We start from the raw sequence: 19,764 nt of genomic DNA, 5'->3' as shown, positions 1-19,764 counted from the left end.
CATATAGCTGGAATATTGCTGAGTGCGGCGTTAAACAACAAACATACAAACAAGCTTTCAAGAGGCAACTAACGAGGATCGGTTGGTCAGGATTGATGACTTGGTTGATGCATGTCTTTTTATGCCAAAAGCGTTGATCGTTGCTCATGATGTCAACACTGGATTGTCTTGTCCAGACACGATTATTTACATACGTCATATACCTTACGTCATATAGCTGGAATATTGGTGAGTGCGGCGTTAAAGAACAAACGAAACAAAAAATCAACAGTACTAAGTATGGCAAAAGAATAGTTGGACTTTTTTCAATAAAATGTTAAATGGGACAATTGTCATTTGTGATAGCTATGGCAGAAGCTTCAAGTTTTTCGAAGCATAAACTATTGAGGTTGAACAGTGTTGCAATTGTCTCATTTTATTTGCTCTCGTAAACTGAAAATATACATTGATATCTGTGACCACACGGAAGTAAGCTGTATCACGCCGGCTTGTATATGATATCAAGTCATGATCACACAAATCAGTGACTGAAAGCATGAGCAAGAATCTTGTTTTTGGCTCTTGTGGCCAGCTATGGATACCAAGGACCTTTTCTACTCTGTGGAATTCCTAGTTTCCTACAGGGTTCATTTGGAATGGCGACGAACTTTCTTTAATGTAGACATCCATTAGAAGTGTCATGATGGTCTGGTCGCATTCTTTTAATAGAGAGCTGTGATTCAATAGCTACAGTCATGCTAGGTTTGTTAACTGTCAAGCACTTTAGTCATTTCAAAATCGTCCCTGTCCACAGTGGCGGAATTCATTCTTGATGTTATTTCAGAAAAAAACGTCAATGATTGTGCATACAATATAAAAAAGATGAGCTAATCTATACCTCATATGTAAACCTATTTGGTTATTAGATCTAACCTAGACTTACTGCCAGACAAGAACCAGAATACTTTAGCATGGTTTTAGGATGCTATTCACGCTTTTGATAATTATAGGAGGCACTTACATTGATAAAATATAACAGCAAACAACAGTTTGAACAACAAAAACATTTATTTATATCACCTGAAACCATATGGAAATAATTAACAAGACTAAAAGTTAATGAATCCAACAAAATATCCTGGAACTTGTTCCAAGGAAAGCTTTCAACATTGTTGCTGGAGGTGAAGACTCTTTTGACCACTCAGATGACACGGGACATCATGGTTCTCAGGAAGGATGGCTGGTTTAGTTTGTGTTTCTTCCTCACTGCCAAAATCTTAAATAAGTCAGTCTCAAGTTAGTGTCAACCATATTATTGTCATGACCATCACAAAGATTGTATCAATTTATTTATGAGTTATGAAAGCTAGGAAATAATTAGCAAGGAAGAAATATTTCCTATATATTTCCGAATTGTATTTGGATGGTACAGTACACAAATTATTATCATAATTATCCTGTCAACTGTAATTAGTTATGCAGATATATAGTATACCAGTATATTATTGACTTGTTTCACCTTATTCAATTCAATGTTTAGGTAAGAAATCGTTTGAGAACTTCATAGCATGCTGTTACCAAGCAACCATAATAACATGGCCTGTGATGTTCCACAAAATCAGCATCAAGAGCGGAAACAATACATTTTTGTTTCAAGACCCAGGAGACAGGTGATGAAAATTATGTCCAGGTCTTATGGCCCATAGTCTACTGAGTTAGGACTTCTCTTTGAAAACTTTCCTGATACATCCCTATTCATGTTCTTACCATCCCTCTTTTAAACACAATGTTTGAATTTGGGGTGGGGGTAATAATTGTCCTCAGGTTTGTTCAAACAAATAAATTGCTGAGCTCAAAATATATACTTTTTTAGTCCATATAAATACACACACACACACACACACACACACACACACACACACACACACACAAACACACAGATTGACTGAAGGGTGGCACAGCAGTTAGTGTTTGCTTGTCACACCCTGACCAAGGTTCGATTTCTAACATGAGCAACTTGTGAAACCTATTGTTGTAGTATAATATTTAACTATTGCATACAATATTCGCCAAGTTGTCACAGACTTGAGGAGATCTACAAACGTAGAATCAGAATTCTGTAATGTTATTTGTAGCTTAAGGTTAGGTTTGAGTTTGTTCCATACGTAAGGAGGCTCCTACACTAATAATAGAATAAAGCAACCAACAACAATTTTGACAACAACAAAATTTACTAATCATGCTAATGAAAGAACAACCAAATGGGAATGATAACTAATTTGCCAAAGTGTCCATACAAAAAAAAGGAAAGGTGACTTCTCAGATTGTTAGAAAAATGTCCCTTTAAGCGTCGATTTTGTTGGAGGTAAAGATTCTCTTGACCAGACGGATGAAGCGGGACAGCAAGGCTCTCAGGAAGGACTGGGGTGGGAGGGGTTGTGTGTCTTCCTCACGGCCGAGATCGATCTCCACAAAGTCGGTGTCAACCATAATGACGTGGCCGGTGATGTTGACAGAAACAGAGACAGGGGCTGGGTCGGGGACAGAGGTGTAGGAGGTGGGGAGGGTGGACAGGGGTTCAGGGTGGTACACACAAGGACGCTGGTGGGGAGGGAAGTGGAAAGAGAGAAATGATGAGACAAACATGATACTGATACTAGTGATAGGTAGGGTGCGGTCTATCTTTAGTTAGGAAAGTAGTAATACAGTAGGTTATGGAACATCAACACTTTGACACACTGAGATTTAGACAAGGATCTGTTGTAAAAGTTAGTCATATTCTGTTTCTACAACCCTAGCACACCTACTCGACGTGGGACAGGAGTGGCAGCAGGGGTGAAAGCCGGGTGAAACATCCTATCTGTGTGGGGGAGAAGTGAAAATAAATAAGACATGCACACTCTTATTTACACTGTAAAGTCATTGATTAAAATCGTAAGCTTGTAAGTATATACCATATAGGTCTATAATTATCATCTTATACACGTTCGTGTCAGTTGTATTTATTTTATTCTATTTGTTAGTGCGCTTCTCCCCAAATCACTATTTATGTGAGCATTGGCCATTGAGGAAATTTAAGTACCAAACAAAAATATATAATGCAAGGAAACGCATATAGTAGGTTGAGATTTATACAGGCCTAGTTATAGACCTTAGTGATGAAACATTAGCATCAACCTGACGGTAACCGATTACATAACCACACGGTGAAACGTAATCAACATAAAACTGTGACACATTGGTACCTTGAACACAGCTACTTGACTGCATGTTTAAAAACTCAAGCGATGCTCAAAATCCAAGGCAGGTTATAGATTGAGAACAAAGAGACAGCAGATGCGGCAACATAAAATGGCGTCGTTTTGCTGATATCGGTAGCTTGGCAACGATCGGCACAAACGGAGGGGAGATAACTCTCAGTTTCAAAGTATAAGTTAATACCGCTAATTTAATGTGGCGTTACGTGTATTTAATATTCTTTGACTAATTAATTCATAGTCGACTTAATATATGAGTGTCCACTTAAGGATTTGTGGACAGGAAAAGGCTACAATTATTGAATCTTTTTTTAGTGTATTCTTTTTGGAAATGTTGGGGTGCTAGATGAATGCAAACGGTTATAGGGCGGGATGTTTTCCCTATATAGGATTGTCCAGTTACAGTCAATTTTATAAACTACACCTTTAGGTTCTTGGCGTTTAGTCGTGTTTCTGTCGTTGTCCCTTCTTAGAGAATTGAGGGGGGTTGATCTGGCGAAGTCGGGATCAATATTGTTGTTGAAGGAGGCGGCTGATGATATGGGGCAATCCTATGTCGGTGAAACATCCCGCCCCATCAACACCAGAATCAAAGAGCACAAAACTTCAACCATCAAATCCGACAGTAAATCAGGCATTCGGACCATATCAGCAACTGCCCTAATCACAACATAAACCGCCCAAATCCTCTCCAACAACTCCAGGACTTCACAAAAAGCAAACAAAGAGAAGCAGTCCACATTCGCCGCCACAACCATCAATCAACAGAGATCAAGGCCATTTCTTCCTATCCACCTACTGTTAACTCATCAAGCAATAGCGACCTCTCCTATGTATACTAATCCTGTTTAATTGGCTTCCTTATCATGTGTATTATCTAACTTACTCATGTTTATCTCTTTCATGTATGCAATTGTTTGTTACTGTTAATCCTCCACCTTCTATATATATTTTGTACCATGTTCATTATTCAGCCTTGCTTGACAACGGCGTAAGGATCTATACCGAAACGTCAAGGTTACAGTAAAATAAAGAAGTTGGTATCCATAAATTATGTCTACATTGTCATCCGTCAACTTCTAAATGAGTGAGTGAGTGATTGTGAGTTGGGTTTGACGAAGCTTTTAACAGTATTCCAGTTATATTGCGGCGTGTCAGCTTCATGTGGGAGGAAATCCCGAAGTGATGCAGGTCTCAGGCGTTTACCACTTCGGTGAAACCCACGAGCACGGGTATGGTGCTGACAAAGCTAGAAACATAATCGGGGCGAACTGGGATTGGAACCCACAATCATAGGTTTCTGGCGTGTCAAAGGGACGCAACTCTGCACAGCGAATCGCGGCGCCTTAGGCCCATCCAACTTTTAAGTTATGCTTATCGAACAATTCCCTCAAAACCTTGTGAATTTATAATACATCTACTATGATTCCAAGACCGCAGAAACAGGAAAAATAATGTGATATTATATGGAGTGCCTGAATTACAACATGAATCATATATGGTGTGTAAGGAGAAAGTTCTGGAAGTACTGAAGATAGAGAAGAAATTCCCCCGCTCAATTCCAGAGATGTAGAAACGTGCACATCGTATGCCGACGAAGAAGCCTAATAAACCTTCTCGTGAAGATGCTGCACTGGGACGACAAAATGCAAGCTGTGTCAATGTGGTTCGTCCTTAAAGGTAAAGGATATGGCATCTCTAATGACTTGACTTTAAATCAGAGACAGGAATTACTAAAATGCAGAACAGACGAACCAGACACACGGTTCTACTACAGAGAAGGGAAATTAGTGAGGGAAGCCGAAGAGAGGAGAGATACTAGAAAAGATGAAGCTGCACAGGAGTGAGTGAGTGAGTGAGTAAGTTAGTTGGGTTTAACGCCGCTTTTAACAGTATTCCAGTTATATCACGGCGTGTCAGCTTAATGTGGGAGGAAAGCCCGAAGTGATGCAGGTCTAAGACGTTTACCACTTCGGTGAAACACACGAGCACCGGGTATGGTGCTGACAAACCTAGAAACATAATCGGGGTGAACCGGGATTCAAACCCACAATCATAGGTTTCTGGCGTGTCCAAGGGACGCAACTCTGCACAACGAATCGCGGCGCCTTAGACGACTGGGCCACCCGTGCCCCCAAGCTGAACAGGAAAGCATATCTGGAGGCACAGAGGATGAGAGAGAGGAAAGACAACAGGATGAGAGACGGGATACGCGCTCGAGGTCACACAGGCCAGCAGTAGGGGGACAGAGATAAGGGTGTGGACAGGGCCTATACGCTGATTTTACTGCTCATCAAGAGAACCCATCAAGGGAGAGAAGCGACAGTAATAATAGCTTCATTAAGTTTCTCTTCTGGAATGTCTCAGGCATAATATGGTTGGATAATGTAGAGGATATGAAGGTCACTTTCACAGACTTTACCCTTTATATTAAAGATGCTGATAGACTGTCTAAGACAGGCAGAGTGAGTGAGTGGGGTTTAACGCCGCTTTTAACAGTATTCCAGTTATATCATGGCGTGTCAGCTTAATTTGGGAGGAAAGCCCGAAGTGATGCAGGTCTCAGACGTTTACCACTGTGTGTGTGTGTGTGTGTATTGATAATTCCTAGCTCGGCCGTCAATCTGACGTATAATATGCATGTGTATATATCCATCCTGAGGGATCTAGCTCCTATTACATTTTATCTGTTGATTGTAAAAGTGGCACCCCTATATTTCCAAACAGTTTGTTGGACATTTTATCAGAATTAAGAGATGCTATTGTTAATTGTGGCGGAGACTATAAAGCCAGAACAGGAACGAAGTCTGATTTTGGAGAAGATGACATTGTTGAGCTTAAAACTACTACTCGGTTGTTTTTGTTGAACTTCTGTTCAAGATCCAGCCATCTTTCATCACCTTCAATGAAACAGTGACAGATTGTGGCTTGTGAGACAAAATTGGTTATGTGATCCTGTAAGAGCCTGTTTTGTCTATGAATTAAACAGGTTTGATATTTATTGAATGAAATTTTTACTTCATTAGTCCTCGAACTTGGTGGCTACTTTCTTTGGCCTTTCAGTGCATTTAAGTAGGAGTTGATATAGCCTACTTGTCTGACATACCCAGCGTTAGAAATTGGCACTAGTCCTGTGGTCCTTGCCAAACTGCCCAATAGTTAAGGTATCATAAGGATTAGCAAAAAAAATTCCATTTTTAAGGGTTTTGCTATATGTTATCATTATAGGTTATATCACTAAAACTGTTACTTTCTACCGCTGTATACCCATATTAGAAATAATGGAACCATGTTGTTCAGGCTAACGGGCGAGGGATTCAGCCAATTGGCTGCCCCACATACCACTAATGAGTGAAATCATCTAATGGTGACCTCATGTTTTCAAGAGAAATCTCTTCTACAGGCATTAGACAGATTACATTTTTTCTGAAGAATTGGATTTTCATTTGGACGACAGTATGTAGTCATAGTGCTTTCGTGCATGTGCACTACAAATGCTTGCGTTGATAGTACATGTTTGTATATGCATGGATTCAATGTAATCAGGACCCGTGAAGATCCGGGGTAGAATAGGTCTTCAGCAACCCATGCTAGCCGTAAAAGGAGAATATGCTTGTCGTACAAGGCGACTAACGAGGTCGGGATCTCTTTGCATGCCGATGCATAGTACAATATGTAATGGTATCAAATGGATATCAAGATTTGAGATTTGAAAGAACAAAACTAACACTGCAGGAAATATTACACTGGAGGTTCATTTACATTATAAAGGAGTATGTCAGGTAACATTTAATATCCATGACGATGTACCCACCCATGAAGAGCCAGGTTAGAACTAGTCTTCAGCAACTGATGCTTGCAGTAAGAGGCTACTTTGCTTTCAAGAGGAGACCCGGGGTAGATAAGGTCTTCCGCAACTCATGCTTGCCGTAAAAGGCGACTATGCTTGTAGTAAAAGACGACAAAAGGGATTGGGTGGTCAGGCTCGCTGACCTTGATGATGCATGTCATCGTATCCCAATTTCGTGGAAATATACTCATAATATCAATCACTGGATTGTCTGGTCCAGACTCGGTTATTAACAGACGGCCGTCATATAGCTTGAATATTGCTGAGTGCGGCGTTAAACAACAAACAAAAACCTTTCAAGAGGCAACGAGGATCGGGTGGTCAGGATTGCTGACTTGGTTGATGCATGTCTTTCTATGCCAATTGCGTTGATTGATGCTCATGATGTCAATCACTGGATTGTCTTGTCCAGACTCGATTATTTACATGTCATATACCTTACGACATATAGCTGGAATATTGGTGAGTGCGGCGTTAAAGAAGAAAGAAAACAAAAAATCAACAAAAACTAAGTATGGCCAATGGATAGTTGGCCTTTTTTCAATAAAATGTTAGATGGGACAATTGTCACTTAACAGAAGCTTCAAGTTTTTCAAAGCATAAACTATTGAGGTTGACAGTGTTGCAAATGTCTCATTTTATTTACTCTCATAAACTGAAAATATACATTGATATCTGTGACCACACGGAAGTAAGCTGTATCACGCCGGCTTGTATATGATATCAACAAGGGGCTGAAAGCATGAGCAAGAATCTTGTTTTGGGGCTCTTATGGCCAGCAATGGATACCAAGGACCTATATACTCTGTGGAATTCCTACAGGGTTCATTTGGAATGGTGACGAACCTTCTTTAATGTAGACATTCCATTAGAAGTGTCATTATGGTCTGGTCGCATTCTTTTAAAAGAGAGCTGTGATTCAATAGCTGTCAGGCTAGGTTTGTCAAGCGCTTTAGTCATTTCAAAATCATCCCTGTCCTCAGAGGCGGAATTCATTCTTGATGCTAATTCATAAAGAAAAATGTCAATGATTGTGCATACTATGTAAAAAAATGCGCTAATCTATACCTCATGATGTGTAAGCCTATTTGGTTATTAGATCTAACCTGGACTTACTGCCAGACAAGAACCAGAATTCTGTAGCGTGGTTTTAGGATGTTACTCACGCTTTTGATAATTATAGGAGGCACTAACATTGATAAAATATAACAGCAAACAACAGTTTGAACAACAAAAACATTTATTTAAACAAAAGTAACCATATGGAAATAATTAATATGACGAAAAGTTAATGAATCCAACAAAATGTCCTGGAACTTGTTCCAAGGAAAGCTTTAAACGTTGTTGCTGGAGGTGAAGACTCTTTTGACCACTCGGATGACACGGGACATCATGGTTCTCAGGAAGGACGGCTGGGAGGATTTGTGTTTCTTCCTCACTGCCAAAATCTTAAATAAGTCAGTCTCAAGTGAATGTCAACCATATTGTTGTCATGGCCATCACAAAGATTGTATAAATTATGAAAAGCTGGGAGTTATGAAAGCTGGGAAATGATTAGCAAGGAAGAAATATTTCCTGAATATGTCCGAATTGTATTTTGATGGTTGTATGACAGTACACAAATTATTATCATATTTATCCTGTAAACTGTAATTAGTTATGCAGGTATATAGTATACCAGTACATTATTGACCTCGCTTTCACGTAATTCAATTCAATGTTAAGAAACCTGTTTTGGTAAGAAATTATTTGAGAATTTCATGGCATGTTGTTACCGAGCAACCATAATAACATGGTCTGTGATTTTCCACAAAATCAGCATCAAGAGCGGAAACAATACATTTTTGTTTCAAGACCCGGGAGACAGGTGATGAAAATCATGTCTAGGTCTTATGGCCCATAGTCTACTGAGTTAGGACTTCTCTTCAAAAACTTTCCTGATACATCCCTATTCATGTTCTAACCATCCCTCTTTTAAACACAATGTTTGAATTTGGGGAGGGGGGAATAATTGTCCTCAGGTTTGTTCAAACAAATAAATTGCTGAGCTCAAAATATATACTTTTTTATTCCATATAAACACACACACACACACACACACACACACAAACACACACACACACACACACACACACACACACACACACACACACACACACACACACACACACACACACACACACACACACACACACACACACACATATTGACTGAAGGGTGGCACAGCAGTAAGTGTTTGCTTGTCACACCCTGTCCAAGGTTCGATTTCTAACATGAGTAACTTGTGAAACCTATTGATGTAGTAGAATATTTAACTATTGCATACAATATTCGCCAAGACTTGAGGAGATCTACAAACGTAGAATCAGAATTCTGTAATGTTATTTGTAGCTTTAGGTTAGGTTTGATTTTGTTCTATACGTAAGGAGGCTCCTACACTAATAATAGAATAAAGCAACCAACAACAATTTTGACAACAACAAAATTTACTAATCATGCTAATGAAAGAACAGCCAAATCGGAATAATAACTAATTTCCCAAAGTGTCCATACAAAAAAAAGAAAAGGTGGCTTCTCAGATTGTTAAAAAAATGTCCCTTTAAGCGTCGTTTTTGTTGGAGGTGAAGACTCTCTTGACCAGACGGATGAAGCGGGACAGCAAGGCTCTCAGGAAGGACTGGGGTGGGAGGGGTTGTGTGTCTTCCTCACGACCGAGATCGATCTCCACAAAGTCGGTGTCAACCATAATGACGTGGCCGGTGATGTTGACAGAAACAGAGACTGGGGCTGGGTCGGGGACAGAGGTGTAAGAGGTGGGGAGGGTGGACAGGGGTTCAGGGTGGTACACACAAGGACGCTAGTGGGGAGGGAAGTGGAAAGAGAGAAATGATGAGACAAACGTGATACTGATACTAGTGATAGGTAGGGTGTGGTGTATCTTTAGTTAGGAACGTGGTCATACAGTAGGTTATGGAACATCAACACTTTGACACACTGAGATTTAGACAAGGATCTGTTGTAAAAGTTAGTCATATTCTGTTTCTACAACCCTAGCACACCTACTCGACGTGGGACAGGAGTGGCAGCAGGGGTGAAAGCCGGGTGAAACATCCTATCTGTGTGGGGGAGAAGTGAAAATAAATAAAACATGTACATGCTTATTTACACTGTAAAGCTATTAAAACGTAAGCTTGTAAGTATATACCATATACCGGTAGGCCTATATATATCTATACACGTTCGTGTCAGTTGTATTTATTAATTCGTTCTATTTGAAAGTGGGCTGTTCACCTGGGGGCAGGACAAAATCACTATTTATGTTAGCATTGGCCATTGAAGAAATTGAAGTACATAGAAGAAATATAAAATGCGAGGAAACGGGTTTAGCATATCTTGAGAAACGTTGAAGTACGTTGAGATTTCTATAGTCCTTGTTAGAGAGCCTAGTGATGAGACCTTGGCATCAACCTGACGGTAACCGATTACATACCCATACGGTGAAACGTAATCAACATAAAACTGTGACACATTGGTACCTTGAACACAGCTACTTGACTGCATGTTTAAAAACTCAAGCGATGCTCAAAATCCAAGGCAGGTTATAGATTCAGAACAAACAGACAGCAGATGCGGCAACATAAAATGGCGTCGGTTTGCTGATATCGGTAGCTTGGCAACGATCGGCACCAACGGAAGGGAGATAACTCGCAGTTTCAAAGTATAAGTTAATACCGCTAATTTGATGTGGTGTTACGTTTATTTGATATTCTGACTTATTAATTCATAGTCGACTTAATATATGAGTGTCCACTTTAGGATTTGTGAACAGGAAAAGGCTACAATTATTGAATCTTATTTTCGTGTATTCTTTTTGGAAATGTAGGGGTGCTAGATGAATGCAAACGGTTATAAGGCAGGATTTTTTCCCCATATAGAATTGTCCAGTTACAGCCAATTTTGTAAACTACACCTTTAGGTTCTTGGCGTTTAGTTGTGTTTCTGCCGTTGTCCCTTCTTAGAAAATTGAGGGAGGTGGATCTGGCGAAGTCGGGGTCAATATTGGGTTGCTGTTTGAGGAGGCGGCGGATGATATGGGGCAATCCCTTGTAGGTGAAACATCCCGCCCCATCAACACCAGAATCAAAGAGCACAAAACTTCAACCATCAAATCGACAGTAAATCAGGCATTCGGACCATATCAGCAACTGCCCTAATCACAACATGGACCGCCCAAATCCTCTCCAACAACCTCCAGGGCCCCGTTCCACAAAGCGATCTTAGGGCTAAGTTGATTGTAACTCACTAAGTACGCGCTCTTAAATTTTTGTTACGATCGGCCGCCCTTTCCACAAAGCAATCTTAACTAAGAGAGTTGTAAGTTAAGATCAAAATGCTAAGTTGCTCTGGACCAACTTAGGATCGCTAAAATCGATCTTAAATATTGTACCATAACAAAAAAGATGGCGTATGTTGACTTATTATTATATCAGATAACATTCTGACAGTCCACAGCTCACTTACTTGTTAGCGATGTCGTCCCATATGCTGCCTTTCAGCTTATTGGTGACGGTAGAGCTGAATGAGGAATTCAGTGTCGTGTGGTGAACAGCCACCTCATCAACAAGGACAGCGATCTCGCTTGCTGAAAAATTGCTGCGACGAACGTGTTTGACGCCGACAGAGGTCTGCGATTCAGCCATATTTCGACAATGCGTCGTCTGCTAAACATGACCAAGGGAGGCCACTCTTAGGGAAACTTTCGTATCTTCATGGCTGAAGATTCCGATCTTTGTTAAGATCGGCTACTTAAGAACTTGTAAAGTTACAATCGCCCTAAGATAGCTTTGTGGAACGGGCGTAAACTTTAGCTAAGACGATTTTATAATCGACGTAAGTCTCTAAGATTGATTGTAGTTACGATCGCTTTGTGGAACGGGACCCAGGACTTCACAAAAAAGCAAACTAAGAGAAGCAGTCCACATTCGCCGCCACAAACCATCAAGGTCATTTCATCCTATCCGCCTACTGTGAACTCATTAAACAATAGCGACCCCTCCTATGTATACTTATCCTGTTTAATTGGCTTCCTGTCTCATTGGCTTCCTCGTCATGTGTTCTCTGTCCATCATTTTGTTACTGTTTTAACCTTCTGTTATTATTTAACCTACTCATGTCAATCTCTCTCATGTATGCAACTGTTTGTTTCTGTTAATCCTCCACCTTCTAATTCTATATATATTTTGTACCATGGATCTATACCGAAACGTCGATGTTACAGTAAAATAAAGAAGTTGTTATCCATAAATTGTGTCTACATTGTCATCCGTCAACTTCTAAGTGAGTGAGTGAGTGAGTGATTGTGAGTTGGGTTTGACGAAGCTTTTAACAGTATTCCAGTTTTATCGCGGCATGTCAGCTTAATGTGGAAGGAAAACCCGAAGTGATGCAGGTCTCAGGCGTTTACCACTTCGGTGAAACCCACGAGCACGGGTATGGTGCTGACAAAGCTAGAAACATAATCGGGGCGAACCGGGATTCGAACCCACAATCATAGGTTTCTGGCGTGTCCAAGGGACGCAACTCTGCACAACGAATCGCGGCGCCTTAGACGACTGGGCCACCCGTGCCCCCAAGCTGCACAGGAAAGCATATCTGGAGGCACAGAGGATGAGAGAGAAGAAAGACAACAGGATGAGAGACGGGATACGCGCTCGAGGTCACAGAGGTCAGCAGTAGGGAGGCAGAGATAAGGGTGTGGCCAGGGTCTATACGCTGATTTTACTGCTCATCAAGAGAACCTATCAAGTGAGAGAAGCGACAGTAATATTAGCTTCATTAACTTTCTCTTCTGGAATGTTTCAGGCATAATATATGAGTTAACAGATAATGACTTTGTCAAATATGTGAACAAAATTGATTTAATTGTTGTAACCGAAACTTGGTTGGATAACGTAGAGGATGTGAAGATCACTTTCACAGACTTTACCCTTTATATTTAAGATGCTGATAGACTGTCTAAGATGACATTGTTGAGTTTCAAAAGACTAATCAATAGTTTTTGTTGAACTTCAGTTCAATATCCAGCCATCTTTCATCGCCTTCAATGAAACAGTGATAGATTGTTGCTTGTGAGACACAATTGGTCATGTGATGCTGTAAGATCCTGTTTTGTCTATGAATAAAACAGGTTTGATATTTAACGAAGAAATTTTTACTTTATCAGTCCTCGAAATTGGTGGCTACTTTCTTTGGCCTTTCAGTGCATTTAAGTAGGAGTTGATATAGCCTACTTGTCTGATATACCCAGCGTTAGAAATTGGCACTAGTCCTGTGGTCCTTGCCAAACTGCCCAATAGTTAAGGTATCATAAGGATTGGTAGAAATTTTCCATTTTAAAGGGTTTTGCTATATGTCATCATTATAAGTTATATCACAAAAGCTGTTACTTTCTACCGCTGTAAACCCATATTAGAAATAATGGAACCAAGTTGTTCAGGCTAACGTGCGAGTGATTCAGCCAATTGGCTGCCCCACATACCACTAATGAGTGAAATCATCTAATGGTGACCTCATGTTTTCAAGAGAAATCTCATCTACAGCCATTAGACAGAACACATTCTTTCAGAAGAGTTGGATTTTCATTTGGATGACAGTAAGTAGTGATAATGCTTGTGTGCATGTGCACTACAAATGCTTGCGTTGATAGTACATGTTTGTATATGCATGGATTCAATGTAAACTGGACCCGTGAAGATCAAGCGACTATCAAGACTTGATAGTTGAAACTACAAAACTAACACCGCAGGAAATGTTACAAATGCAGAGGTTCATTTACATTATAATGGAGTATGCAAGGTGACATTTAATATCCATGACGATGTACCCACCCATGAAGATCCGGGGTAGAATAGGTCTTCAGCAAACCATGCTTGCCATAAAAGGCGACTGTGCTTTCGTAAAAGGCGACTAATGGGATCGGGTGGTCAGGATCGTTGACTTTGTTGATGCATGTCATTGTATCCCAATTTCGTGGATTGATGTTCATAATATCAATCACTGGATTGTCTGGTCCAGACTCGATTATTTGCAGACCCGCTGTCATATAGCTTGAATATTGCTGAGCGCGGCGTTAAACAACAAACAAACAAACAAGCATTCAAGAGGCAACTAACGAGGATCGGGTGGTCAAGGTTTCTGACTTGGTTGATGCATGTCTTTGTATGCCAATTGCGTTGATCGATACTCATGATGTCAATCACTGGATTGTCTTGTCCAGACTCGATTATTTACATACGTCATATAGCTGGAATATTGGTGAGTGCGGAGTTAAAGAACAAACAAAACAAAACATCAACAATACTAAGTATGGCCAAAGAATAGTTGGACTTTTTTCAATAAAATGTCAGATAGGATAATTGTCACTGGTGATAACTATCACAGAAGCTTCAAGCTTTTCGAAGCAGAAACTATTGAGGTTGAACAGTGTTGCAAATTTCTCATTTTATTTACTCTCCTAAACTGAAAATATACATTATATCTGTGACCACACGGAAGTAAGCTGTATCACGCCGGCTTGTATATGATATCAAGTCATGATCACACAAACCAGTGACTGAAAGCATGAGCAAGAATCTTGTTTTTGGCTCTTGTGGCCAGCTATGGATACCAAGGACCTTTTCTACTCTGTGGAATTCCTAGTTTCCTACAGGGTTCATTTGGAATGGCGACAAACCTTCTTTCATGTAGACATGCCATTAGAAGTGTCAATATCGTCTGGTCGCATTCTTTTAATAAAGAGCTGTGATTCAATAGCTACAGTCAGGCTAGGTTTGTCAAGTGCTTTAGTCATTTCAAAATAATCCCTGTACTCAGAGGCGGAATTCATTCTTGATGCTTATTCATAAAAAATAACATCTATGATTGTGCATACTTTATAAAAAGATGCGCTAATCTATACCTCATGATGTATTAACCTATTTGGTTATTAGATCTAACCTAGACTTACTACTAGACAAGAACCAGAATTCTGTAGCACCGTTTTAGGATGTTATTCACGCTTTTGATAATTTAGGAGGCACTAACATTGATAAAATATAACAGCAAAAAACAGTTTGAACAACAAAAACATTTATCTATACAACTGAAACCATATGGAAATAATTAACAAGATGAAAAGTTAATGAACCCAACAAAATATCCTGGAACTTGTTCCAAGGAAAGCTTTAATTAAACGTTTTTGCTGGAGGTGAAGGCGCTTTTGACCACTCGGATGACACGGGACGGGACATTGTGCTTCTCAGGAAGGACGGCTGGGAGGGTTTCTGTTTCTTCCTCACTGCCAAAATCTCAAATAAATCAGTCTCAAGTTAGTGTCAACCATAATATTGTCATGACCATCACAAAGATTGTATCAATTTATTCATAGGTAAGTTATGAAAGCTAGGAAATAATTAGCAAGGAAGAAATATTTCCTAAATATTTCCAAATTGAATTTTGATGGTACAGTACACAAATTATTATCATAATTATCCTGTAAACTGTAATTAGTTCTGCAGGTATGTAGTATACCAGTATATTATTGACCTGTTTCACCAAATTCAATTCAATGTTAGGAAGCCTGTTTTGGTAAGAAATCGTTTGAGAACTTCATAGCATGCTGTTACTGAGCAACCATAATAACATGGCCTGTGATGTTCCACAAACTCAGCATCAAGAGCACATTAAATACATTTTTGTTTCAAGACCAGGGAGACAGGTGCTAAAAATCATGTCCAGGTCTTATGGCCCATAGTGTACTGAGTTAGGACTTCTCTTCAAAAACTTTCCTGATACATCCCTATTCATGTTCTTACCATCCCTATTTTAAACCCGTGTTTGAATTTGGGGTGGGGGAAATCACTGTCCTCAGGTTTGTACAAACAAATTACTGAGCTCACATAATATATTTTTTTATTCCTTATATACTTACACACACTCGGCTAGTAATCTTTTGAGGGGTTTTCATTTAGTGTTCTATAATATTTGAACATTTAAACTGGCAAATCTGAAAACAGATTGACTGAAGGATGGCACAGCAGTTAGTGTTCGCTCGTCACACCCTGACCAAGGTTCGATTTCTAACATGAGTAACTTGTGAAACCTATTGTTGTAACTATTGCATACGATATTCGCCAAGTTGTCACAGAACTAAGGAGATCTACAAACGTAGAATCAGAACGCAGAATTCTGTAATGTTACTTGTAGCTTTTGGTTATGTTTGAGTTTGTTCTATACGTAAGGAGGCTCCCATATTAATAATAGAATAAAGCAACCAACAACAATTTAAACAACAACAAAATTTACTAATCATGCTAATGAAAGAACAACCAAATGGGAATGATAGCTAATTTGCCCAAGTGTCCATAAAAAAAGAGGAAAGGTGACTTCTCAGATTGTTAGAAAAATGTCCCTTTAAGCGTCGTTTTTGTTGGAGGTGAAAACTCTCTTGACCAGACTGATGAAGCGGGACAGCAAGGCTCTCAGGAAGGACTGGGGTGGGAGGGGTTGTGTGTCTTCCTCACGGCCGAGATCGATCTCCACAAAGTCGGTGTCAACCATAATGACGTGGCCGGTGATGTTGACAGAAACAGAGACAGGGGCTGGGTCGGGGACAGAGGTGTAGGAGGTGGGGAGGGTGGACAGGGGTTCAGGGTGGTACACACAAGGACGCTGGTGGGGAGGGAAGTGGAAAGAGAAATGATGAGACAAACATGATACTGATACTAGTGATAGGTAGGGTGCGGTGTATCTTTAGTTAGGAAAGTAGTAATACAGTAGGTTATGGAACATCAACACTTTGACACACTGAGATTTAGACAAGGATCTGTTGTAAAAATTAGTCATATTCTGTTTCTACAACCCTAGCACACCTACTCGACGTGGGACAGGAGTGGCAGCAGGGGTGAAAGCCGGGTGAAACATCCTATCTGTGTGGGGGAGAAGTGAAAATAAATAAGACATGCACACTCTTATTTACACTGTAAAGTCATTGATTAAAAACGTAAGCTTGTAAGTATATACCATATAGGTCTATAATTATCATCTTATACACGTTCGTGTCAGTTGTATTTATTTTATTCTATTTGTTAGTGCGCTTCTCCCCAAATCACTATTTATGTGAGCATTGGCCATTGAGGAAATTTAAGTACCAAATAAAAATATATAATGCAAGGAAACGCGTATAGTAGGTTGAGATTTATACAGGCCTAGTTATAGACCTTAGTGATGAAACATTAGCATCAACCTGACGGTAACCGATTACATAACCACACGGTGAAACGTAATCAACATAAAACTGTGACACATTGGTACCTTGAACACAGCTACTTGACTGCATGTTTAAAAACTCAAGCGATGCTCAAAATCCAAGGCAGGTTATAGATTGAGAACAAAGAGACAGCAGATGCGGCAACATAAAATGGCGTCGTTTTGCTGATATCGGTAGCTTGGCAACGATCGGCACAAACGGAGGGGAGATAACTCTCAGTTTCAAAGTATAAGTTAATACCGCTAATTTAATGTGGCGTTACGTGTATTTAATATTCTTTGACTAATTAATTCATAGTCGAATTAATATATGAGTGTCCACTTTAGGATTTGTGAACAGGAAAAGGCTACAATTATTGAATTTTTTTTTAGTGTATTCTTTTTGGAAATGTTGGGGTGCTAGATGAATGCAAACGGTTATAGGGCGGGATGTTTTCCCTATATAGGATTGTCCAGTTACACTCAATTTTATAAACTACACCTTTAGGTTCTTGGTGTTTAGTCGTGTTTCTGTCGTTGTCCCTTCTTAGAGAATTGAGAGGGGTTGATCTGGCGAAGTCGGGGTCAATATTGTTGTTGAAGGAGGCGGCTGATGATATGGGGCAATCCTATGTCGGTGAAACATCCCGCCCCATCAACACCAGAATCAAAGAGCACAAAACTTCAACCATCAAATCCGACAGTAAATCAGCCATTCGGACCATATCACCAACTGCCCTAATCACAACATAAACCGCCCAAATCCTCTCCAACAACTCCAGGACTTCACAAAAAGCAAACAAAGAGAAGCAGTCCACATTCGCCGCCACAACCATCAATCAACAGAGATCAAGGCCATTTCATCCTATCCGCCTACTATGAACTTATCAAACAATAGCGACCCCTCCTATGTATACTTATCCTGTTTAATTGGCTTCCTTATCATGTGTATTATCTAACTTACTCATGTTTATCTCTTTCATGTATTCAATTGTTTGTTAGTGTTAATCCTCCACCTTCTATATATATTTTGTACCATGTTCATTATTCAGCCTTGCTTGACAACGATATAAGGATCTATACCGAAACGTCAATGTTACAGTAAAATAAAGAAGTTGGTATCCATAAATTATGTCTACACTGTCATCCGTCAACTTCTAAATGAGTGAGTGATTGTGAGTTGGGTTTGACAAAGCTTTTAACAGTATTCCAGTTATATTGCGGCGTGTCAGCTTCATGTGGGAGGAAATCCCGAAGTGATGCAGGTCTCAGGCGTTTACCACTTCGGTGAAACCCACGAGCACGGGTATGGTGGTGACAAAGCTAGAAACATAATCGGGGCGAACCAGGATTCGAACCCACAATCATAGGTTTCTGGCGTGTCAAAGGGACGCAACTCTGCACAGCGAACCGCGGCTCCTTAGGCCCATCCAACTTTTAAGTTATGCTTATCGAACAATTCCCTCAAAACCTTGTGAATTTATAATACATCTACTGTGAATCCAAGACCGCAGAAACAGGAAAAATAATGTAATATTATATAGAGTGCCTGAATTACAACATGAATCATATATGGTATGTAAGGAGAGAGTTCTGGAAGTACTGAAGATAGAGAAGAAATTCCCCCGCTCAATTCCAGAGATGTAGAAACGTGCACATCGTATGCCGACGAAGAAGCCTAATAAACCTTCTCGTGAAGATGCTGCACTGGGACGACAAAATGCAAGCTGTGTCAATGTGGTTCGTCCTTAAAGGTAAAGGATATGGCATCTCAAATGACTTGACTTTGAATCAGAGACAGGAATTATTAAAATGCAGAACAGACGAACCAGACACACGGTTCTACTACAAAGAAGGGAAATTAGTGAGGGAAGCCGAAGAGAGGAGAGCTACTAGAAAAGATGAAGCTGCACAGGAGTGAGTGAGTGAGTAAGTTAGTTGGGTTTAACGCCGCTTTTAACAGTATTCCAGTTATATCACGGCGTGTCAGCTTAATGTGGGAGGAAAGCCCGAAGTGATGCAGGTCTAAGACGTTTACCACTTCGGTGAAACACACGAGCACCGGGTATGGTGCTGACAAACCTAGAAACATAATCGGGGTGAACCGGGATTGAAACCCACAATCATAGGTTTCTGGCGTGTCCAAGGGACGCAACTCTGCACAACGAATCGCGGCGCCTTAGACGACTGGGCCACCCCTGCCCCCAAGCTGAACAGGAAAGCATATCTGGAGGCACAGAGGATGAGAGAGAGGAAAGACAACAGGATGAGAGACGGGATACGCGCTCGAGGTCACAGAGGTTAGCAGTAGGGGAACAGAGATAAGGGTGTGGCCAGGGCCTATACGCTGATTTTACTGCTCATCAAGAGAACCCATCAAGGGAGAGAAGCGAC

General features: G+C 40.3%; 3 protein-coding genes across 3 annotated transcripts; all 3 read right to left on the bottom strand.

Annotated features, from left to right (window-relative positions):
• Nucleotides 1–2,322: 2,322 nt before the first annotated feature.
• Nucleotides 2,323–3,249, bottom strand: LOC139455538 (uncharacterized). Its single transcript, XM_071237088.1, has 3 exons — nt 3,225–3,249; nt 2,787–2,839; nt 2,323–2,580 (listed from the first exon to the last, which is right to left on the bottom strand). Exons 1-3 carry the CDS (start codon nt 3,247–3,249, stop codon nt 2,323–2,325), a joined length of 336 nt encoding a protein of 111 aa, XP_071093189.1.
• A 6,436-nt stretch (nt 3,250–9,685) lies between these two features.
• Nucleotides 9,686–10,647, bottom strand: LOC139455537 (uncharacterized). The gene is made up of 3 exons (XM_071237087.1): nt 10,623–10,647; nt 10,150–10,202; nt 9,686–9,943 (listed from the first exon to the last, which is right to left on the bottom strand). The coding sequence occupies exons 1-3, from the start codon at nt 10,645–10,647 to the stop codon at nt 9,686–9,688; spliced, it is 336 nt and encodes a 111-aa protein (XP_071093188.1).
• Nucleotides 10,648–16,536: 5,889 nt separating this feature from the next.
• On the bottom strand, nt 16,537–17,461 carry LOC139455535 (uncharacterized). Its single transcript, XM_071237086.1, has 3 exons — nt 17,437–17,461; nt 16,999–17,051; nt 16,537–16,794 (listed from the first exon to the last, which is right to left on the bottom strand). The coding sequence occupies exons 1-3, from the start codon at nt 17,459–17,461 to the stop codon at nt 16,537–16,539; spliced, it is 336 nt and encodes a 111-aa protein (XP_071093187.1).
• Between the last annotated feature and the right edge of the window lie 2,303 nt (nt 17,462–19,764).

Source organism: Haliotis cracherodii, unplaced genomic scaffold (genome assembly GCF_022045235.1).
Source record: "Haliotis cracherodii isolate W230 unplaced genomic scaffold, xgHalCrac1.p SCAF_11, whole genome shotgun sequence".
Taxonomy (NCBI): Eukaryota; Metazoa; Mollusca; class Gastropoda; order Lepetellida; family Haliotidae; genus Haliotis; species Haliotis cracherodii.
This window is presented reverse-complemented; position numbering and strand designations above follow the sequence as displayed.